The sequence below is a fragment of the Hakea prostrata genome, chromosome 11 (assembly GCF_041222555.1).
Source record: "Hakea prostrata isolate BN-2017 chromosome 11, UWA_Hpros_2, whole genome shotgun sequence".
NCBI lineage: Eukaryota > Viridiplantae > Streptophyta > Magnoliopsida > Proteales > Proteaceae > Hakea > Hakea prostrata.
Window position 1 is genome coordinate 4,437,051 of NC_142610.1, and position 25,644 is coordinate 4,462,694.

General features: G+C 37.5%; 1 protein-coding gene and 1 non-coding gene across 2 annotated transcripts; both read right to left on the reverse strand.

The window, feature by feature from the left end:
* Positions 1 to 1,897: 1,897 nt before the first annotated feature.
* Positions 1,898 to 25,619, reverse strand: LOC148999666 (basic blue protein-like). The gene is made up of 3 exons (XM_089141071.1): positions 25,535 to 25,619; positions 2,745 to 2,976; positions 1,898 to 2,303 (listed from the first exon to the last, which is right to left on the reverse strand). Exons 1-3 carry the CDS (start codon positions 25,538 to 25,540, stop codon positions 2,104 to 2,106), a joined length of 438 nt encoding a protein of 145 aa, XP_088997197.1. The 5' UTR covers positions 25,541 to 25,619; the 3' UTR covers positions 1,898 to 2,103.
* LOC148999667 (small nucleolar RNA R71) lies at positions 10,151 to 10,257 on the reverse strand. The gene has a single exon (XR_016170884.1). It is a non-coding gene; the product is annotated as a small nucleolar RNA R71 (small nucleolar RNA).
* Positions 25,620 to 25,644: the final 25 nt, after the last annotated feature.

Sequence of the window (25,644 nt, forward strand, 5' to 3'; positions counted from 1 at the left end):
TGTATCGGGTTTCCCTAATTGCTTGAACCACCCACCTAGTCCCAAATGGAAATGGATTTTCTTAAAACAACTAGAATTAATACATGGGGATCTTTGATTGATTTGAAATGAGATCATATAATGAAATCTAAAATTTTTGAGGGTTCATTTAGTATGTATTTGATGACGTTTTCTTTTTTTGGAGACACCTAATAACACTAATTTGTCATAATGTCGTGGAATTAAAATTGGATCAAGGCTTCTCTTCTATACGGAAGTCTTAATTGATGATTCTAAAGACAGCTTTCTCTTTTATGATACCAACCAATATATCCTAAACATAAAATTGTATACAGCCAACCAATACTTTAGGATATATATGGTTAGTCCTATGAGATTTTAACAAAAATGTCCAATAAGACAATCAATATTTTGGGAAATTTTCAGCATCACCCACTGAGTTATCTATTAAATACATGATATCTCTGGAATCACCCATGCCAATTTATCAATCAAACCCCTTATAAGATGAAAATATCAAAGGAACCCCTTACCAAGAAGAAATCATAGTTAAGTATTGTTGATCACCTGATGCATACAAGTTAAATATTTCAAAATGACAAGAATAACCTTAAACAAAAAACCTTCAACTCGTTTCTTTGTCTCCTACCGTTTACAACTTCTTCTTCTCCCAATCATAAATCCCCACAAAGTTTGGGAGATATAATTCATAACTAGAGCTTTAAAGGTAAGATGTGGGGATAATGTTAGAAATGAAAAATAAAATCTAATTGAGAGTTGATACAATGATTAAGGGAGTTGGATCAATCAATAAGATATTCATGAAGATACAATGATTAAAAGGGTGTTGGATCAGCTCCCTTGCTCTCTCTCTCGGTGCTTTTTCACCACACAACCATGTGGGCACGTGGGCCCATACTTAAATAAAGTATTGATAAAAAATCCAAAGATGGGACTTCCAAGTAGGTCCTACATTGGCCCCACACGATAATGTGGTGAGAGGTGCCCATGTTACTTTTTTTTTTTTTTTGGTAAATAAGAGAGGGGATGTAGTAGTGGCGACCTAGCGCCCCCTACTACGCATGGTTCACTGTGTCGGCGATATATTGCCGTGTCGCTTGTGAGCGACACGACTCCCCCCACCGACACGATATTTACCATATATAGGCGACATATCGCCCTGTGTCGGCAATGACAAGTATATCGCTACATTCGCCAAGCTCCGGGGGCGTTGCCCTTGTCAGTCGGCAACAATATGTGAAGCATGAGCCATACTCAACATAATTGTATATTGAATTGTAAACTTTAGTACATCTCTTTACTAATTGTGTATTTGTGTTCTCTTTGCATATTTACATTAGTTTATATGAATTTTCCAAACTTTCAGTTTTGCCCGTATATAGCCGGACATGTGCCAATTATAAACTTTAGATTAAGTGATGTTTTAGGTCAAAATAACACTCCCAATGTGTTTATTGACCTCAAATTAGGTTACACGTCAAATTTCAAGTCAAAATGACCTGAAATACCCTTCGAAACAGGGATTCAATTTTTCATCGAACATGATGACACGGGTTGTGTTGCCAGGGTCCGACATGATGACACGGGCCGAAATGTCGAACCTCAGACATGAGGTTTACCAAACCACTTTGGAGTGAGCTTGGGACCACTAGACCACCACCCCCGGTGGTGGTGCCTATGTTACTAAAAAACATGATTTTGTTTATGAGATCAAAGACTAGAGGAGATTTCATAGAAAAAGGAGATTCTACATTAAAAATAAATAATACATGTTAACTTGTGTTTATATCATGGCTTTTGTTTCTATTTTTCAAACAAAGAAATGCACTTGGATAAGAGTAAGTTTATTAACTGATGGGGCTTCCACCCCCACTTTCAAGGGCAATGATAAAATGAAGCAGTTACAAGCCTCTCTTACATACAGCCACATTAAAACTTCAACAAGAGACCACATAAACAAGTCACTGTTGTCATTTCTCTGGGCGCGATATATAGCTATTGATAAAACACTCACAAAATCCTCCAAGATTACAAGAAGAAATTATAAAATATTATAAATAAAAAATGAGTGAAAAAAACTAATTAACTTGCATAAACTACCATCTTCATTCCATTGATACAATGTCCTGGCAAGTTGCAGATGAAGAAGTTGTTTCCTTTCCTTAATTTGATATGATCATTTCCTGTACTAGTAATGAAGGATCCTTTAGGAACCGAGCAAGTTCGATATCCAAAGTGGTTCACCTTCACAACATTGTGAGCTGTTGGAAGGTACTTGAAAACTGTACAAAGAAAAAGAACATTTTAAGTAAATGATTAATTTTAATAAAAAAACATTATACCTAAAATAAATAAATATTTAAAAGAATAATGTATAGATGCCAAAGTGTTCTTTCCCCATTGGCCCTATCAAGAGAGAACTCTCTTCCATGCATAATTAGGTTGTTAGATATATAGATATTGAGACATAGGTGGGCCTTGACGCAATGGATGGTGGACCTCAATTGTAGTTTGAGGTCAAGGCATTGAAATACATTCTGAACAAAAATTGTTAAGACAAGACTGCATAAGAAAATTAATCTCAAGCACACAACTTTCAATGTCTGGTTTGCCTTTTTTTTCCCCCAAGATACGTAGATATCAGATTTGAATTCATCACTACTGAATTAGATCATGTAATTTCCTTGCTGCAAACGGTAATGGAATAAGCTAGTGATACTTACTAAGCACATCACCAGCCATGAACTTCTTTCCCTTAGGCCAGGACTCAATCTCAAAGGTCCAACCAGTCTTGCCTCCAACAATGTATGATTTTGCCTGAGCAATCTCACACTGGATGGTGAAGCAAAGGAGAACCAACATCAGAATCCCCCTTGTGGCCATTACTGCACTGCCTCTTGCCTGACCAGCCATTATATTCTCCAAGCTTGCTAGAGCTATATAATTCAGTGATTTCTGCAGAAAGAGAAAAAACAGATGAGAATGAGAGAGAGTTATTTGAACTTGGGTACCAGGCTGGCTTTTATTGAGTTGGGTTATGAGAGAGAAAGAGATTAGAAAAGAAATAGTGGAAGCCACGAAGTGGGAGGCTTAACTGTTGCTGATCTTATTCATGGGTAATCAATCTATTTCTAAATTATTTATTCTCACGTTGACACTACCAAACCAATTTAAAAACACAAAAATAATCTTTCTTCTAAAAAGAAAAAAGAAAAGTTATATTTTGATGCATGAATCGGTGAGAGCACGATATTCAACAATGAACGTGGAACTCAAACAACCAAAAGCATACACGCACCCTTTGTAGGGACAAACTATTCCAACTTGCTTTCATGTTAGTTTTAAGAGTAAATTCATATCACTCTCCTATATTTAAGACTTATTTACTAAAACTCCACTGCTCAAACTTTTATATCTGATTTCCCCACATCATGTTTCCTGCAGCACAGCTGTATATATTAGGATCACAAAAAATATGACATGAAGAAAACCTCGGTATCGGATCATCCGTATTAATATCGATCATGATCAGTACAATGGCCAGTCAAATTTCTAAAGAAAAACAATCGTTTTTGGCTGATTCAACTGATTCCAAACTCAGATTGATTGATACAACACATTTCAGAACCGACTGAAACCCGTTTCTACTTATTTTTCCTTTTTCCAGTAGAAGTTGGAGAGCGAGAGAAGAGAATTGAAAAGATTACCATTAGTGAAGAGAAGCATGAGAATCGTGATGAACAGGAGAATGCTGAGAGTCTCATTATTGCTGATCTCTACCCTCAAGGGAGGTGACTACTGTAATGCAATATCTAACAATTTGATGGAAGAATTGCTTGGTTCATATAGCAAATACAATAGCAAAATAGGTTGAGCTCAGGTTCATACAATGAGTACCCAATGAGTTATGATGGGGATCTATCCCCTCCTCCGTAAGGATAGCGGATTCTGACTACCAATGAGAGTACAGATAAAAGCATCATGAGGGATAAGATAGTCATTTTATACCATTGTGTCTAGCGTAAATGATCCCACAGGGAAAACTTTTTTCCTAACCACAAAGGTAAAACCTATAGACGCACCCATCTTTCCATAATTCCTTAACTCAATTCTATGGAAAAATATGGTAATAAAGCAAGTGACTATTAACTGGGCATGTAACCATGCAAAAGTGCTAGCTGTAACCGATAAAGCCCCTCAGAGAAACATTCATTTAAATGCAATTTTCTATTTCAGTAGGAACTGAATGGTTATTCAACACACAAAGACATTGATTTGGAGAATAGACAATGACATGTAACAGCATAACTGTACATTACATGGAGATTCTGTTCCTCTCAATTAATTCCAAACCCTTCTTGCATGGTTCTGATATGCAAGCAAATCGCAAGGAAACTCAACCTCATCCCTCTGATTATCATTTTGTATTCTCCAGTGTTAGAACATTTGTTCTTTACTGATTTAGAATGAATACAATGCTGTCTTATATAGAGAGCTTACAACCTTAACTACAACCACGATAGAAAGGAAAGACAACTATTGAAAAGTTCAAATAGAAACAATTCAAATGGTTGTCAATCAATGGAGGTCAATATGGAAAGAGGCTGGTATGGAAACAATCCTAATGGTTGTCAATCAATGGAAGCCGATATGGAAAGGATTCAAATGAGGACAACCACTGGAGAGCGGATATGGGAAGAATTCAAATGTTACCAACCAGTGGAGAGCAGTATGGAAGTAATTCAAATTCAAATGATTATTTGTTAATATGCCCCCCACAAGTAGGTAAGTCAGACACCGGAGCTTCAGCTTGCCACGCATGAATTGGAAGCAGCCTCTCTTTTTTTTCTTTCTTTTTTTTTTTCTTTTTTATTTTTTATTTTTTATTTTTTCTTTGGGATCTGAGGTTCATCCAGACCAGCTTGCGCGCACCACAACTACATCCTCAGGGGAGCTTTTATATAATTAATATAGAAAGGGGCTTCACCCCTGGCCCCGAGGAGGAAAGCAGCCTGTTGGTAGAACTTTGGTGAAAATATCAGCCAGCTGATCCTGGGTGGAAATAAACTGAACATGGAGTTGTCCTTTCGCAACCCGATCATGAGCGAAATTGGAACACAATTTCAACATGTTTGGTTCAGCATTAGAGACAGGATTAGCGGAAAGATATGTGATGCCAATACTGTCACAACATAATACTTGGTGAGAGCTTGATCGGAATCCAAGTTCAGTAAATGATGTCTCTCACCAAATAAATTCGGTGGCCACATCTGCAAGAGCTTTATATTCAGAATCTGTTGAGGAGCAAGCCACAGTCTTCTGCTTGCGAGCCAAGAGATGAGATTACATCCAAGAAAAATAGCAAACCCACCAATAGACTTGTGATCTGCTCCTCCACCAGCCCAATCCACATCAGAAAAGGCCAATAGGGTATTAGGTGAGTTGCGATCAAGAAGAAGTCCATAGAGCGAAGTACCCTTTAAGATATCGAAGGATGTGTTTCGCCATTGTTCTATGAGCATCTGTTGGTGAATGAATGCAAGTGTTGACAAGCAAGATTGACAAAAAAAACAACTCTAGGCATGTCAAAGCTACTTCTTTGAGTGCCCCTACAATAGAGTGGTACTGAGTAGGATCATTAAATAGAGTGCCCCTTGCATCAGATGGCTTAACACAAAGCCCTGGGTGTTTAAACTGTCTTGCAGTCAGGCATGCCTGTTCTTTGCAAAATATCTGTAATATACCTAGTCTGAGAGAGCAAGAGGCACTGAGAATGGGGTTGTGCTTCAATTCTAAGGAAAAAGTGTAACAGACCCAGATCTTTTATGGAAAATTCCATTGCAAGACGAGCAAGGAGAGTATGAACAAGAGACCCATCAGAACCTATGACCAGGATATCATCCGTGTCAATAGATGTGTGCCTATACGATAAACAAACAAAGAGGGATCTGTCTGAGGCTGTGAATCCAAATTGAAGAAAGAATTGAGACAAATGATAAAACCATGCTTGTGGGGCTTGTTCAAGGCCATGAGAGATCTATGAAGATGGCACACATGGTTAGGACGAGATGGATCTTCAAAACCAGGTGGCTGCACCATAAATATTTCCTCTGTAAGATTGTCATAAAGGAAGGCATTGAATATCTAGTTGGCAAATCTGCCACTCATGGCTCACCATAATGAAAAGTATGTGCGAATGGTGGTAGGTTTAACCAGCAATGAATGTCTAGGTGAAATCAATGCCTCATTGTTGGTGAAATCCCTTGGCCACAAGATGCTCTTTCTAGTGCTCAAGGGGTCCATTTGCTTTGTGCTCGATCATAGTCGTTAAGGTATCCCCTAGGTGTCCAAGCACTAATGGAGAAGATAAGGCGAGAGTCACCTTATAAGAGTTACATAGGGCGGTCGCCTTAGGCGCCTCAAACGCCTTGGCCCCAAAGGCTTCCACCTTTTTATCTTCTTAAATCCAAAAAAAAAGTGATACTGATTCAAAGTTTTAAAGCTCATAAACCGTTAGATTCTAATTCGAAAAATCCTATTGGCTGAACCTAGGATTTTCTTTGCACCGATGCTACATGGAATCAAAATATTGTATTTAAAAATAAAACAACAAATTAACCTAAAATTGTTTGCACAAGTGGCAACACCAAAAGACAAAACCTCTCGCAGCAATGACTTGTAGTGGCTATTGCAGCAGTCTCTAGCTCTCCTCTTCTTTGGTGAAGATCAATGCTAACCTATTTCTCTCCAACGATTCTTTTCCTTTTTTTATTTATTTTATTTTAAATTTTAAGCTCTCAGACTCTAAGTTCACATTTGGAGTTGCAATGGAAGTCTCGACTCTTCAACTTGTAGCGGCAGTCTCCGATGGTTCTTCCTTTCCAAAGCTTCTCTTCTCAAGCCAGGTAAGTTTTGAATCTTTTTATTTTCCCCCAATAGTTTTGTTGATTTGTTCCGACACCTGTGAGACCCCCTTTTTTTTTTTTTGATACTGAGGTGACTAGTGCCTCTTATTCTCAAGCCTCTCTTAGACGACAACCAACATCGTCATCTTCTCCGGTGAAGATGGTTCTGGATTTTATTTTTTATTTTTTATTATTCCTACTGATCATTAAGGCACAATGCCTCTTCTACTCAAATGATGGTCAGCTTCTTCATCTGCTCGTGAAGGTAATTTTGGCACTTCTTCTTTTTTGTTTAACTTCAACTTTGTTATCGTGGACTATTTTAGTGTTTTTGTAATATAATATATGATATATTTATGATGAACTAGAGAGTCTACCAAATGTACACTAAAAATGTCATTTGAAACGCCTTGATTGCCTCGGAAGCACCTCGGGGGGGGCGCCTCATCGCCTCACCTCCTCAACTGGCTTAAACCACCTCGAATCCCTTCGTCGCCTTAACCAACTATGCGCTTGATCTTATACACCCATTTACAGCCCACAAGTTTCATGTGATCTTGCTTTGGTGTGAGAGACCATGTGACATTTTGAATGAGTGTCAATATTCAACTTTGTTACTGTTACAGGGAAGTCAACAAACAAATAGCAATACAACCAAATAATAGAAAGCTATGGCAAAAAAAAAGTATAAGGCTGTTAGACAATTTTAGGGTGTACTGAAATCAGATTTCATTTTCTTTGATGAATGAGTTAAGCTTCAGTATCAGAAAACAAATAAAAACCTAAGGCCGGAAGCAAAATTTGATGACCGATAATGACATGATGGATTTGGGTGGACTACAATAGGAAATAAACATGGCATGGACCCAATCTGACACTAGCCCTTAATATATCATGAGGGTAGGTGATAACTCTATGAAATAGAGTTAAGTTTGGTAATTTTATACTTGAGATAGCTTGATTTAAGAATATTTTATATTTGTTTTAGTGTTAGTTGTTATTAGATGTTTTAGTGAGTCTTAACATTTTGAATCTTGTAAAGGTCCTTTATGTCATTCTTGTATGAATTTCTCTTCAGATAATGGATGAATTTGATTAACCATCTTTCTCTTGGCATTGTAGGTGAAGATCCATAATAGAAGAAGAGTTTGTCTTCTAACTTTGTTGTAAGGATGCTGCAGCATCACGGAGCAGAATATTCTCAAATTGAGTTCACATGGAAATGACTAAAAAGGGCTAACTGAAGGGGACTCTATTCCTATAAATACATGAATGTTCTCAGCCCTGGATATCAAGGGGAATGTTCTAATCCTACAACCAGGTTCTACCCTAATGATTGAAGGCATTTATAGAAGAAAGAGAGAAAGGGCTGCGGGAGAGGCAGATTACAATAAAGGAGGAGCAGAGGAGAAGAGCTGAGCTCGTGTGGAAGAAACAGAGCTGCTGGAGAAAAAGACATGCTGGAGAAGAAAGCTAGAGCTCGTATGGAAGCATTGCATCTCCTAGTTTTCTATTCAGTTTTATAATTCTATTTTCTCATACTCTAGCTGAACGATGTTGATGATTATATATATTTCTGTGCTTTTGAATTCTGATATGAGCTAAGTTCTTATTGTGTTAGGATGATAAGAGTACCTGAACCTATATTTTGAGTTGTAATTATTCAATGTTCTTTAGTTTTACTGCAGAACAATCTATTATCAATGAATTCAGCATGTTAATTATTGATTAATTTCATTTATTGATTGATCATCCATGAATGAATGCTGTGATTTTAGTTAACTAGAAAATTAATTGAGTCTAGATGATTGTTGAATGGCGTGGGTTAGCTTAATCTTTATTTGGATTTAGCTAATTAGTAGGTTGGGTAGGAATACTCACTTGCCTCACGTTCTCATGATTGGAATTGGGTATAAGTTGCATTCTCATTTCATTTCCCCATAGGAATATGAGGATTTTGAATTAGGATGCTAATGCATATGTGGATTGGAAAATGCCATTATGTCATTTCGTTCGAGGTTCTTTGATATATTTTGAGCTATAGTGTTGCTATAGTATCTACATTATAAATTCAGGGGAGGGGAAGTTGATTCCCAACACTCGTATCATTTATTGCATATTTTCCTTTAGGTTCTCAAGTTTAATTACCTGTCATTTGTTTATTTAGTTCATCAATCACAAATCAATCTTGATAATCTTGTTTAAATCAGTTTTACTTTTACATTGAAAGTTAAAGATAAAATTCTTCGTGGGATTGATACTCTACTTATTATTTACTACTTGATTGCGACACGTGCACTTGCGTAGCATCTTTAGACAAAACCAACAAGTTTTTGGCGCCGTTGCTGAGGATTTTTGTCATTGATAATTAGTGTAGAAGTAATTTCTGGTTTTATCTACTGAAATTTCTTTACCTTGATATTAGTCTTCTTTTATTCCTAAGTGCTTTTACCCTTGTATGAATCCACTGCCTGATCAAGAGTTGATACCCTTTGACTTTGAAATCGAAAGGACATTTCGAGCTAGAAGAAAGGAGCAGCGAGGTTTACCAGCAGTTCAAACAATGGCTGAAGCAGTGAGAAATGGGATGAATAATAATGAAAATAATATGGCAGCTAAGGGTGATGACAGAGATAGAGCCATTAGAGCATATGTTGTACCGATGTTGCATGAGTTGAATCCAAGCATTGTAAGGCCAGAATCCAAGCACTACATTTTGAACTTAAGCCCGTGATGTTCCAAATGAACTCCCCCCAACGCCCCGAGAAACCCGTCGAAGGATTTCCAAAGTCGCCGGAAATCGCCGAAAAATGGTCGATTTGCCAACGAAGAAGATCCTCATCTCCATCTTAGACTCTTCAATGGAGGTAAATGATTCTTTAAAAACCAATGAAATCTCACGGCGACGCAATGTAGAAAAAAACAAGAAAAATGCTTTGACGATTGAAGCTAATTCCCTTATTCAAAGAATCCCAGCCTAATGGAAGCCCGGATAGGGCAAGAGCATGGTTGAACTCGTTTGGGGTTTTTTTTACTTTTTCTTTCTTAATTGAAAGAAACTAACATCCGTCTTCCGTGCTGCTGGGTTTTTTAATTTTTTTTAAATTATCAACCCCCCCCCCCCTTTTTTTTTTTTGGGGTTTTTTTTTTTTTCGTTTTGAGCCACATGGAATGATTTAGTGGAGAAGTTCTTGGTGAAGTACTTCCCTCCAACAAAGAATGCCAAGCTCAGAAATGATATCACTGGTTTCCAATAATTTGATGGTGAATCTTTGCATGAGGCATGAGAAAGATTTAAGGAGCTCTTGCGTAAATGTCCTCACCATGGAATCCCTTATTGGATTCAAATGGAGACTTTCTATAATGGTTTAAATGGACAACTTTGGTCCATAGTGGATGCATCAGCAAATGGAGCTATATTGGCAAAGTCTTACAATGAAGCTTACGAGATTTTGGAGAGAATGGCCAACAACAACTACCAATGGCCAACTGAAAGAGGTGCTGCAAATAAGAGAGTGACAGGGATTCATGAGTTGGATGCAATGACAGCCTTAACTGCATAAGTGTCATCCTTAACTAGTGTGTTAAAATTAGTAAACCTGGCTGCAGCTGTACAAACACAACAAAATATAGCAGTCTCTTGTACATATTGTGGTGGGGAGCATTTCTTTGATAGTTGTCCATCCAACCCAGAATCTGCCTATTATGTTGGTAATTTCAACAAGGCCAATAACCCATATTCCAACACCTATAATCCTGGTTGGAGGCAGCACCCTAACTTCTCTTGAATGCTCATGGACAAAATGTAGGCTCATCTTCCATCGCAACTCGACCTCATCAGCTTCCAAGTGCTCAACAGCAAGTGAAGACTCAACCTATGGAACCTTCTTCATCAATAGAGCTTCTATTGAAGGAGTATATGGCAAAGAATGATGCAATTATTCAAAGTCAAGCATCTTCATTGAGGAATCAAAAAAATCAAGTAAGACAGCTGGCTAATGCTTTAAGTAATCGACCTCAAGGATTATTGCCAAGTGACACAGAAAATCCTAGGCGTGAAGGCAAAGAGCATTGCAAAGTTATTTCATTAAGGAGTGGAAAACCTCTAGAGCAACCTCATTCAAAGTCTAGCCAACAGAAGGAACCTATTTCTATCCAAGAAGAAGGGGAGAAGGAAGATACAGTTGCTATTCAAAAGGAACACTCTGATTCTGCAAAACAGAGTGTTGAACCCACGGCTTCAGCACCATTGCAACAGAATTCTCCAGAAAAACTGAGTTATAAACCACCCCCTTTTCCTCAAAGATTTCATAAGCAGCAGCAAGACCATCAATTCAAGAAATTCTTGAATGTTCTAAAGCAGCTCCACATCAATATACCATTGGTAGAAGCACTTAAACAAATGCCAAATTATGTGAAATTCATGAAAGACATCCTTTCCAAGAAAAAGAGATTTGGAGAGTTTGAGACAGTGGCCATGACACAAGAGAGTAGTGCCTTCTTGCTGAACAAGCTTCCTCCAAAATTAAAAGATCCTAGAAGTTTCACCATTCCTTGTGCTATTGGAGATAATTATATTGGAAGAGCCCTTTGTGATCTTGGAGTAAGTATCAACCTTATGCCAATGTCAATTTTCAAGAAGCTTGGAGTTGGAGAAGCATGGCCAACAACAATGACCTTACAATTCGCTGATAGATCTCTTGCTTACCCATAAAGAAAAATTGAAAGTGTTTTGGTAAAAGTAGATAAATTTATCTTTCCTGTTGATTTCATTGTTTTGGACTTTGAAGCGGATAGATATGTGCCCATAATTCTAGGAAGACCATTCTTAGCAACTGGGAGAACGTTAATTGATGTAAAGAGAGGAGAATTGAAAATGAGGGTTAATGAAGAACAAGTCACACTCAATGTTTTGAAGGCAATGAGATCTCCAAATGCAATAGAAAAGTGCTTTGTTGTGGATGTCATTGAAGAGCTAGTTTCAGAAGAGTTGGAGAAAGAGTATATTAAAAACCCACTAGAGCTTTCATTGGCAATAGAAATTGAACAAGTGGATGATGAAGCAAGTAGATATATGGCTTGGTTAGAGGCAAGACCAGCTAAGGCATTTAGAGGGAGTGCATTCAAGCCTCTTGGGTTAGCTAAATGTGAAACTAAACCCCCTAAACCATCAATTGAAGAGCCACCTGTGTTAGAGTTCACACCTCTTTCAGAACACCTTTGGTATGCCTATTTGGGTGAAGCCAAGACACTCCCTGTCATTGTTTCAGCAATGCTAACAGAGGAGCAGGAAGATATGCTACTTAAAGTGCCGAAGAAGTATAGAAGAGCATTCGGATGGAGTATAGTAGAGATCAAAGGGATCAATCCTTCCGTGTACAAGCTTAAAATTTGGTTGGAGGAATGTTGCAACAGGTACGTGAAGTAGCAAAGGAGTTTGAGTCTAATTATGGAATGTGCACAAGAAGAAATCATTAAATGGCCTTGGGAACTAGAGCATGCAGTGAATCAAGCATTATTGGGTTGCACCACCATTGGAGCTTGACAAATCTTCCATCATCCTTCGAGATGCTTAAAAAGGGAGGCAACCCAATTGCATTGTTTTTAGTAATGTTGTTGGTTATTAGTTAAGGAGCGTGGGGAACACAAAAAGAATGAGTAGGCGTTTTGCAACCTTGGACAGTCAAGTCAACTGTAAACAGAGCATGTGTCAGTTACCCAGGAGAATTCATTATCTTTGCTGCAGATTTGCTACAGCAAAGTTTTGTTTAACAGCTACGGGAATTGCATTCTCTGGTAAACACATGCATTCTGTGACCGATGCCATAACGATGCTGCAACAACGCCACAGCAAAGTTTTATTAACCAGATACTAGAATTGCATTCTCTGATATACAATGTATTCTGTGACCGATGCCATAGCAATGCTGTAGCAACTCCACAGCAAGGATAAAACCACTAACCCGACCCGGTTTGACCTCGAACCCAACCAACCCATAATTCCCACACCTTTAAACCATCTCAAACCACTGCTGACCCACATTGACCCAAACCTATTTCAAACCACCCAACCATTAAACCAATTCTTTTAAAACCAAAACCCATCACAAACCTGACCGCACCTTCGTCTTCTCCACTGCGAATCCTCTGCATCACCTCTTCATTCCTCTGCTCTCTCCGCCACATTTCCACCTCCATTTGCGCATCGTTACCTACCTTCGCCCACCCCTGTGCTATCTTCTTCACATATAGTGCCTACCCCACCAAAACCCTAAATTCCTCCCACATTGCACCGTCGATTCACATCTCCGTGGTCTATCCTTGTTGTACCGGGTTTCGTGAGATTTTTGTGTGCTTAGGGCTGCGCCAGTTGCACTCCAGCCTCGCTACACCACAACCCGATAATCCCTCTCTACATCAGCTAAGTGTTCTCCCTCTCTCTTTTCATTCGTTCCCTATTTTTGAAGTTTTTGTTTGTTGTGTTTGCTTGTTTTTCTCGGTTCATTTTTTTCTTTGGTTTGTGTTTTTTTTTCTGCAACTATCGTGTGTTTTGTTTTGTGAAGTTTTTATTATATTTCGTGGGAGCCAAAACTACTTACAGAAAAAAAAAAAAAAAAAAAAAAAAAAAAGAAAAAAAGATATTCACTGCTTCATCAATCATTTCTGTTCCTTTAGCTATAATCACTACTCCCTTCATTTTTGTTTGTTTGTTGTGGTTATTTTCAGCAGTAGCTTAGCCCTGTATAGCCTGCAGTGTTTGTGTTTGTCTATTTCCCTATGTTTGTTTGTTTATCCCTATTTTTGGTTGTGTTTTTGTTTCATTGTGTTTATCTGTTCTCTGCACCAGCCATTTGCACTCCCCTAGTCATGGGCCCTAAAAAGAAGGCCAGATCAGACCCTAGTTCTCGTACTTCCATTGCTCCCACATTCCCGATGATGAAGCAGATCAATAGCTGGTTCAGGGAAGTCCTGTTCTACTTCTTCTTCTCTACTTTTCCATTATTTTTTTTTTAAGCTGTGAGGACACTGCTCATTTTCAGTTTGGGGGTATGATTTGCCCTATTCCAATCATTGCATGTGTCATCTTGTCATCTTTATTTTATAGATGTTCTTAGTTTCTTAATTGTTTTTAACTTTCTGTTGTGGGTCATGTTAAATGCTGAATATGTTGTTCTAGTTGCTAATTTCTGAGTTGTTGTCCAGCATTTTAGAGTCAGGGTTTTGTTATTTTGTTTATTGTTGAGTCAGTCTATTTTGTTGTGTTTCTGCTGTTTGAGGCTGAAGCAATGTTAGTAGATTTTTTTCTTGTTTGAAAATGTTTTGTGTAGTCAATATGTGCTACTATGTGATTTGGATGGTAGTTAGTTAATAAGAATGTCAGTGCTTCTTAATCTGATTTTGTTGGAGATCTTAGCACAAGTTTGCTATAATGATCTGATGTCCGCATTTACTCATTTTAGTGATGTCATATTATTGAGCACCAAGTGATGTTTCAAGCTCCGGAGAACCTAGGAAAAGTTGGACCAATGTGAAAGTTTAGGATTTTAGAATTGGTTGAATGAGAGCCGTGAGACTTACACATTAGGGGTCCCCATTTGGGTGTTTCCAAGAATTATGTGCATTGTGAGTATTGGCTGAGGTTTGACCCTCCCCCACAAGAATAACGCTCCGCTGTTTTGGGCCACCTAGTAACCGGGAATATGCATGTAACCCATGTGTATTTTTTACGTCAACAGTGGCCTGGAATATGAGCATGAAAAAATAAATAAAAAGAGAAAAAGAAGAAGAAGAAGAGAATAATGCTCCGCTGATTTGGGCTGCCTAATAACCAGGATTATGCATGTAACCTATGTGTACTTTTGATGTCAACAATGGCCCGGAATATGAGCATGCAAATGCACTTTTGGTTGTGATCTTGTTGAGTAACCGGGTATCTTCATCACAAATGAGTGATATTCGCGCAAAAAGGCAGGATGACAACAACAGCATCTAAAAAAAAAAAAAAAGACATAGTTCATAGAGAATAAGTTTGGGGGTCAAATGCTCAAAATATTGTAAAACAAGTTTTTGGGGTGTAAAAGGATATGGGTCCCTAATTAGTGGAGAGGTAATCATTTGGTCAACTTATGAGATCAATGAACTAAACTTGATGACCATGATTCAGCTGGACTAGGGTAATCTGGGGCAAGATCCTTAACTTTCACACACACACTTGAGGGCATCCTTATGAGTAAAGTATGACATCTAAGTGTTATTGGCAAGAAGTGTTGGATCTGAAAAATTAGAAAAAGATTGAGAGGCAACTTCTGTCTAACACCCATCCTATTGCATGATTAAGTCAGGTTATGGTCTTTTCTTTTCTTTTGTTCTCTTAATGCTTACCTTTGCAGTTAGTTTTGTGTTTTCATTTTTTTCTTTATTACTCGAGGTCAAGCAATGTCTTAAGTTTGGGGGTGTGATAACTCTATGAAATAGAGTTAAGTTTGGTAATTGTATACTTGAGATAGCTTGATTTAAGAGTATTTTATATTTGTTTTAGTGTTAGTTGTCATTAGATGTTGTTTTAGTGAGTCTTAACATTTTGAATCTTGTAAAGGTCCTTTATGTCATTCTTGCATAAATTTCTCTTCAGATAATGGATGAATTTGATTAACCATCTTTCTCTTGGCATTGTAGGTGAAGATTCATGATAGAAGAAGAACTTGTCTTCTAACTTTGCTGTAAGGATGCTGCAGCATCACGGAGCAGAATATTCCCAAATTGAGTTCACATGGAAATGACTAAAAAGGGCTAACTAAAGGGGACTCTATTCCTATAAATACGTGAATGTTCTAATCCTAAAGCCAGGTTCTACCCTAATGATTGAAGGCATTTATAGAAGAAAGAGAGAAAGGGCTGCGGGAGAGGCAGATTACAATAGAGAAGAGGAGGAAGAGAAGAGCTGAGCTCGTGTGGAAGAAACAGAGCTACTGGAGAAAGAGACCTGCTGGAGCTTGTGTGGAAGCATTGCATCTCCTAGTTTTCTATTCAGTTTTATAATTCTATTTTCTCATACTCTAGCTAAACGATGTTGATGATTATATATATTTCTGTGCTTTTGAATTCTGATATGAGCTAAGTTCTTACTGTGTTGGGATGATAAGAGTACCTGAACCTGTATTTTGAGTTGTAATTATTTAGTGTTCTTTAGTTTTACTGCAGTACAATTTATTATCAATGAATTCAGCATGTTAGTTATTGATTAATTTCATTTATTGACTGATCATGCATGAATGAATGCTGTGGTTTTAGTTAACTAGAAAGTTAATTGAGTCTAGATGATTGCTAAATGGCGTGGGTTAGCTTAATCTTTATTTGGATTTAGCTAATTAGTAGGTTGGGTAGGAATACTCACTTGCCTAACGTTCTCATGATTGGAATTGGGTATAAGTTGCATTCTCATTTCATTTTCCCATAGGAATATGAGGATTTTGAATTAGGATGCTAATGCATATATGGATTGGAAAATGCCATTATGTCATTTCGTTCGAGGTTCTTTGATATATTTTGAGTTGTAGTGTTGCTATAGTATCTGCATTATAAATTCAGGGGAGGGGAAATCGATTCCTAACACTCATATCATTTATTAAAATTCCTTCTATTGCATATTTTCCATTTAGGTTCTCAAGTTTAATTACCCGTCATTTGTTTATTTAGTTCATCAATCACAAATCAATCTTGATAATCTTGTTTAAATCAGTTTTACTTTTACATTGAAAGTTAAAAATAAAATTCTTCGTGGGATCGATATTCTATTTATTATTTACTACTTGATTGCGACACATACACTTGCGTAGCATCTTTAGACACAAGCAACAATAGGCTTGACCTGCCCAAATACTGCTTGAAGAAATATACAAACGGTATAACAAAAATCAAATAAGCATGATTTTATTATTAATGGGTATAGGATAATCTGGCAATTGGGTGGCTCAGACAGATTTAGGTTTGGTGGATTAGTGTAGGCTCAGACGAAGTCTAACAGCCTATCAGACCAAACTTTAAACATGAAACCAACCCATTTATTTAATAGGCCAGGTTACAATTGCCATGAGTATAAGAGATTATATACGTTTTCTTAAACAGTTGCAAAAATATCATGTGAGCAAAATTAATATAGTATAGATGACAACAAATAAGAAACTAGGGAAGAATATAAATTATTGATAGAGTGAAAACAAAAATAGCAAGTACAAAAAGTACAAAAGTTAGGCAATACAAAAAGTACAAACTATATTTCTCCAAGCATGGTTTGAGATCTCGCGAGATCCACGATCTCGTGAGATATCTCACTTTTTTAAGAAGGCGAGACGAAATAAAGGGCGAGATTCCCCACATCTCACTTGAGATCTCACCATATCTCCCTAGAACTCTCAATTTTCACAGTATCTTTTGTGGATTTCAAGATTTTCACTTGCAACTACTCTGAGCTCATCTACAACACCAAAGGAAGACCAATCATTTTATGCTTGTCTTATAAACTTATGAGTTATGACTTATATAAAACTTCTAACGGCTATACAATTTTATTATTTTATTCTCGCAAGTCAAGATTGTGATACTCATATGGATGGGATTTTGATGACATTTAAGTTATTTGATGTGTTTGATGCTCTTACTTTTCATTTATAAGTCTTAAAGATTATATATTACATTGTTGTATAACTTTGCATTCCCCAATCCCGCAGCATTTTGGTTTCACACTTAGGGTCGACTTAGAACTCATAATTAGGGTTGTTTTCTGACAAATCCATAGCCACCAATGTGTTCAGAAGGCCTAGATCAGGCTAACTACCAAGTTTGAGCCTAACCTGAACCCTAAAACCCACCAAGATGGGCCATCAAGTTGGCCTGAAAAAATGACCATACCTCGATCAAGATCTCGCCAGATCTCGCTCGAGAGCGAGATCTTGAACCAAGCTCCAAGATACTATTTTACATTTCAAGAAACCAATGATCACAAAGCTCACTAAGATTGACAAATTTAAAATCTCAAGAAGGAGGTGCCAAGCTACTAGATATTGGCCAATATCAAAACAAAGTGCTTAGATAAAGCTATAAGATCTCAAAAGAATTACTATAATGGGAAAGCACCCAAACATTATCTAGTTTAATGAAACAAACAGTTCCACAAGTCACAGAGTTTGAAGTTCCGAGTGCAGGTTAAACCAAACTACTCCACAGCATTAGTTACCAGAAACTAGCTTTGAACAACTTAAAAAGAATCTTATCTTGTTTCTTGCAATTAAATATTATTTTTTTTTACCTACCTCCCTAATTGTAATTCTGATCAGGTCTTTCCTGAAGGCAGCAAAGGCCTTTAACATTCTAGGTCGAAGAAAGAAAATAGCCAGGGAAATGCTCATCATGAACAGTATTGAGGTACAATATAAACCATAAGAGAACAATTCTCTTACATAAACCTTGAACCAATTCCTATTTAAATGAGAATATGAAGGATATAAACAAACTCTCACATTGACCTCGAACTCATTCCAATTTAATGAGAATATGAAGGTAAGAAAAGATATAAAATTGCTTATCCTCACAGCAAGGCTTATACCTACTTCGAAATCTTAAACCAAAACCTATTGGACCAATCAATTCCTATTCTCAGTCAAATTACAAATTGTAATCAAGAATGAAACAAATGCACTCCTAAATTGAATTTAATCGCAGATCCTAAACCAACTAAGCCTCATGCATGGGCATGGGCTATAGTGTGAGCTATAGAGGGTACTAGAAAATAGCTAATGCTGCTTCAATATTCAGCGCAGGATACTTTAGCAAATCTCTATTTTGTTTTTGGAGTCATCTGTAATTTAAGTTAGTAGAACTTATGTAGTTCCTTTAAATTACTTGTCATTTTCGAGACTCTATATTCTGTCGTTACTTAATTATTAATAAAAACTCGATACATGGAGAGCTTTTGAATGTAGCAATCACTTTCAAAAACTAAGAGAAAGGGCATATTGCCCATGATTCTTTTTTCATACGAAGAAAAAACAGCTACATACAACATAGAAAAGTTAAGTACAAGAAGCCAGGGGCTCTCTTGGATTACAACCGGTATTTTCTTCTTGTTGCCCATGATTTTGATAAACAACATTATGCTCTTTTTGAGTTCTTGCAACATAGAAAAGTTAAGTACAAGAAGCCAGGGGCTCTCTTGGATTACAACCGGTATTTTCTTCTTGTTGCCCATGATTTTGATGAACAACATTATGCTCTCTTTTGAGTTCCTGCTGCTCTTGTGATACAGTTGCAGACCTTCAGACCTTAGGTGGTGATTCCTATGGTCGGTTGGAAGTGAAGCTGACCTAGGCTTGGTGATCATACGAATTCATTACTTCTACCCTTCTTCCAACTCTTTCCTTCTCTCACATAGTGTACTTCACTGTCTCATCGATTTCCATCAGTTTCCTTGATCCCACCATCATTATCTCTAACAATTTTCTCCCTTTTTATATAGTTATCTCTTTATTTTTCATGACATACCACTTTGCTAACCACTATTTGGTAGGTTTTATTCTCTGCTTCCCTTTTGCTAGGATTGATGGTTTACCCTATTATATCCGTATCTTTGTCGTAATGTTTCCTTTAAACTAGCCATTAGCCACTGGAGACGCTTAACTTTCTGATATAATCTTCCCTTCCCTATTCGCTACAATCAACCAGAACTCAGTAGTAATCTGATTGCAGATTGAGAGTTATGAATTATTCTCTGACTTACCATTTGTTTTCTTTTATCAGTTTCTATTTACTGTATGTATTTGTTTCTCTAACCCAACTGTTGGTGAGACTTGATATTTTAAGCAGTTAGTCTCCCATTAGGACCTCCACAACGTCCAAGTTTCAGCCCCAACAGTCGCAAGTATTGTCCAAGTTACTGGCTACACTGTATGTTTTGTTTCATATGTGACTATGGTTTTTCTAGTAGGTTTTCTCGCATTGTCTTTTCAGCCTAGAAAACCTCATCGTGCTCCAACTTCCCTGTGGTACATCACATAACAAGCAGGACATGATACATAAACAGAAGTAGCAAATTAAAGTTACTAAATGTTGGGATTTGAGAGACATCATTCACTACAATGATCAATAGGTAATCAAGAGCCAACTAAACACATCCTCTACCATAAAAACAAGGATGAGTTCTCTTGAAGTGAGGATGCTTCACACTAGAGCAATGCTTAATCCATTTGGCACAAATCCAGTTGATAGGTTTCTTTTTCCTTGTTTAGATACTTCATGCTTATAAATGTTGCCATTGTTCAACTGGTCTGGAATTCCCTCTGGACCTTCAAGATTATCACAACACTAAAATAGGAGTTTATTCTGTATTATTCTAACTGAAGGATTGAAGGATCAAGTTTCCAATCTTTCAAGTGGATTACACAGGCTTGAATGGAACAAGTCATACCACAAAATAAACAAACTAAATTATTCCCTTTATAATTTTTAGGACCTTCTACAAGTTAGCTCTCTAGTTAATAGTTTCTCTTCATCTTTGATGCAATGTGCTTATATTTTTCTGACTGCCTGTTTGTGTGGCAGGGTAAATACTTGGAAGAGATAATGAGAGGGGTGTAATCTCATCCTTCCATCCAAGGGATCATAGTCTGGGCGGCATGGAAGCCCACAGGTTGTAGGATGTGTTTAACAGAGAACAGTTCCAAGAATTCACCAACAGGTTTGTTGACAAGTTGATACAGGAGTGGAGTACCAACGACTTGCAGCGTACTACTGACATAAATGGAATATATGAAGACTCAGTTTCCTTGGGGAGTACCTTGTAACAGTCACAGATGCAAGAAACACTACCATACTCAAACAAAAGTTGGAGGTGATGAGGGACCACTCTGAGGAGCCAGACATATGGAATGCGATAGGAAAAGAGGTCACCCTGACAATCTAGTATAAGCAACAGCTTGTTTGGGGTAAAAAGAGTTAAACTTGGGAACTGAACCCAAGTTCAACCAATGCTATCCTGATTTAGGAGTATGAGTTTTTCTTACGCCCTTAAAAAACTCAGTCTGTTAATGTTGAGGTATAATGGTGGTTCTGATTGAGATAATAGTTATTTTAGTGAGCAACAATCAGCCTCAAGTCTGGATCACTTGAATACCAGAACGTCTAAAATGTGTGAAAGCCAACATGAAGCAGTTCCATCAGAATATGAGGCCTAGGGAGCCTTTCTCCCAGCATTACAAATTTGCATAGGCACCTTTGCAACTCTTTCACTGTGCCTCTATCCACTAAAGGTAGGCATCCGCACTTACACAGGCACCTTTGCAACTCTTTCACAGTGCCCCTATCCATGGTTGTCAAGGCAACAAGGCGAGACTAGGCAATAGAGAGCAATGAAAACCAAGGCGACACCAAGCAAGGCGATAAGGCGACACCTAAGCGACAAGGCAACACCAGGTCACCTTGACCCAAAAATGGCAGACACTTTGACAACCATGCCTCTATCCACTAAATGTAGGCATCCCCCAAGCATCATTCCACTTCCCCAGGTGACCTCCCTACCACCCAGATCAGGTGTGGCTTTTCAGGGATTCTTAGCAGGACCAGCGACAAATTAATTGAACTGTATAACTGAGGCGGTTAAGTCTAAATACATTGCCAGGGGTCATCAGTCTGGGACCAAAGATGAGCAAGGATATAGAATCAGAAATCAAGGAAGAAAAGGAGAGCAGCACAAAGAGGGGAAATAAATGAATTAATTCTTTCAGTTCCTACTTCTAATTAAGATCTCTGAAATTACTTGCGGCACAACTTCTATGTATTAGCTCTAGCAATTTCTATGATCTTTAGAGATCCATTGTCCTTGCTTGCAAACAATCACAAGTAATGCCATGATAACCCAAAAACATGACAACCGAAGCTTTTCTGCACAAATCCCTTTTATCTTTCTTGCTGAAATTGGGATAGGGTCCTCATAGATGGGTGACTACTTATCACAACGTCATGCATGATGACCAATAAACATGACAAAAGAAGTTTCTCCTTCACAAATCCTTGTTATCTTTACAGCTGAAATTAGGACAGGCTGTTCATAAATGAGAGTCTCCAATAGGCTGCCTGCATTTTGTATGTGATCCTTAAACTTATGTTTATTTTAAATCACCAGCCTGCCCACACCAATGTGCTTAATCTAAGCAAATCTGGATAGCCAAATCATGGAAGAAGCTCATCTGTGAGATGTTTCTATAATTTTGTCTCTCAACCTTACTTTCTATATGCAAGCCCCTCCCTAGCCTGAATTCAGGCCTGAATTACATCAGATTTACAACCTCCCAGTTACCTACTGCTATTGCCGATGGTTTTTCTTATGGTGTTGCATGAGATTCACTTTCACAGCATAAACCACAGGATTCAAAACAAAATTTCTTCAAGCACCCTATGCTGGTAAAAGCTTCTGAAGCTAACCTGTTGGAAGTATGATTGAGGTTTCCTAATTGGAGTATACTCCTCTTTTAATTATATCTTTGTTTTCTTATATTCGTTGTATTGGTTTCATATTTTGTGTTAGACCAGGTTTCCTAATATCTAGGATTTGTTTTTCTATTCTAGTTGCTTTGTATTTCCTTGTCCTACTCAAAGTAGGATTTACTCAGATTGTAACTATAAATACTTCATTCAAGCCTATGAATGAAAAAAATCTTTTGAGCAATAATTTCTTCAAATTCAACCATGGCATCAGAGCCTAATTTCGATTAGGGAAGAGAAGGAACTAGAGGAATCAAGTCTCTCTCTTTTCCCTCACATTGCCACTGACGCTGCCACTCCATCGCTACCGCTGCTGCTACTCCACAATCACCATCCCCAACCTAACTTCTTACCACAACCATCTTCAAACTTGCAAGAAACCAGAACTTCCGCCACCTGTAGCTCCTTCAACCTCCTACGACTTCTCCAACCTCCACCACCTACAACTTTTTTCTACCAACAACTGTACCTATAATTCACCTTCTTCTTACCAGCTGACCTGCCAATCCACTTTTTTCAGCCATCGCTAGACCTGAAACTACCATTGCATATCCATCCGCCATCGCTCACAATTCCAGCATCATCGCAAGCTCCCTGCAACTCATCCTTTACTTTAAGTCCTATGATTTCTATTTTTTGCCTTATAAGCTCTTTTGTTAACAAATTAGCCCCTCAAATTCTGTTTTTTGCCTTTAGGGAGTAAGTTTTAAGTTTGTAAATTTGAATATCTCTAATTGTGATTTCCTATATTTACAAGGGTCCTTCCGTAAAATTCCATATATTTAGGGGTCTACCTGTGTTTTTCATATATCCAGGGGTCTCTTTCTTAAGGGAAAAAAATGAGAGTGTTAGTTAGACCTTTCAGATTTTGTCCTTTACTCTAGATTTGTTCCAAGAATTTTCATGCTACTGTTCCAAGAATTTTCATGCTACTTTCATCTTACCATTACAATTTCTTCCTTTCCAAGTTTACCCATTGGCTTGAATTTTGTCTTCTAAGAATTTTCCTAATTACATTCGGGCCATTATCTTACCTTGGTGGACCATGGCCTATATCATTTAGGGATTTCCTTTGTCATTGTTTTCCATGTGTAAAGCTACACGTGAGGGGGAGATTGAAGATGTCTACAATTCAATGTTTACTTCAAGAGTATTGTCTACATTTTTCAGGTCATTATGAAAATGCCATTCTTTCAGACTTCCTAGTGTGAATTTGATCTCTGTCACTTTTAGACTTCTTCATGTAGAATTTGATCTCTATTACCTTCGAAAATTTGTCCCTTACCTTGGCAATCTTCCACTTTGGAGATTTAACATTGTTATGGATCTAATTTTTTTGACCTGTGTAGAACCCAATCCCTGTACTCCTGGATATTTGCCCCTTACCTTGACATCTTTCACTTTGGAGATCCAACATTGTTAAAGATTTGGCGTTTGACTTTTGCAGAATTTGATCTCTATTACCTTGGAGATTGTCACTTATCTTGACAATTTTTCCCTTACCTTTGGAGATTGTCCATTTACTTGGCAATTTTTTTTTCCTTTAGAGATATAACATTGCCACAAATCTATAGTTTCTCTTTTCCTATTGTACCCTAGCAGTTGTTACCCGAAAATATATTTTCTTTCAGATTTGCGCAGAAATTTGATCTTCTCAACATTTGAAGATTCTACCTTTTTCTTGGGCATCCTTCCTTGGAGACCTAAAGTTGCGGTAGAGATGAGAACAAAGCAAGTGGAAATCTATAAGGCAAACATAATCTATAAACTATTAATGAAGTTTGAAGATCAAGTTGCAGATGTTCCTAGATAGATGGTTTGTACTACTTTGGCCAAGTTGGGCATGTGTGATATCCATGCCTCAACTTGAGGGGGAGTGTTGGAAGTATGATTGAGGTTCCTAATTGGAGTAGACTCCTCTTTTAGTTATATCTTTTGTTTTTTTATATTCTTTATAATGGTTTCATATTTTATGTTAGACTAGGTTTCCTAATATCTAGGATTTGTTCTTCTATTCTATTTGCTTTGTATTTCCTTATCCTACTCAGAGTAGGATTTTATTTAGATTATAACTATAAATACTCCATTGGGACCTATGAATGAAAAAATCTTCTGAGCAATAATTTCTTAAAATTCCAACATAACCTATACTGAAGTTGACAAGGACATGATCTTCACAACAATTGCACTTCATTTAGCCTTTCTGTTATACCTTAACCAAGGATCAAGATCTCGGTTTCAGACTTGGTTTAGGTCAGGCCAAAACCGACATGTGGTGCAACTTGTTTTGAGGTTTTGACACTGAGACTCCCTGCATCGAAACCCAGGGTTGAAACTTGAGTTTTATCATGGGTTTCATTTGGCTAGAGATAGCTCAGAGATCTCAGTCAGATTCAACTGAGAATTAATTCCATGTTCCAAACCTAAAGCACTCTTCATTGCACTCTCAAACCTTAGTAGTGCCCAACTTTTAAAGTATATTCAATGGCAGTAGCAAATTACCATACAAAAACATGGAATTACAACATAAAATTGGGCACTGATAGACCTACTAGCAAGCAACAAAATGTTAAAGACCTCCATCCGTACATTGAAGAAGTACATGATTAGATGTATCAGTCTGTAATTGCCACCTTTAAGGTTCCAATTATATATTCTACTTCGCTACATGGTAATTTTAATCTGAAAAGGACTTCTTGTTTGCTCCCATAAGGCAGTTGCTGATGCCCCAATTACTCCTAAAACAATCATATCAAGACCTCAGTAACAAAGCATGTATGACTAGAAAATATCAGCGTCCAAATTAGAATAAAGAACAAGAAAAAACAAACGACCATAAAGTTGTTTATGCATCTTGTATTTAAAATGAACATGAACACTCCCATCAGCTAAGGCAACAATTCTCAAGATATCACCTTAATAGATTGTCAAGCTTCATCACCAGACAGAATCACATATAGTTTTTGGAAACTTGGAACCACTTTTGCAGGGACACACATTAGTTGAAAATGTGTATGAGAGCTCAATAAAAATATTCTGTGTAAAGTATTTAAATCATCAGGATAGGAAGGAAATACCTCCATTCAAAATACACTTTTTATACAGAATATCCATGGATATCTTTCATTGAGAGCTCAAATGATAATCTCATAATCCTGTCCAGGAAACAAGAAAAAGAGTTAGAACT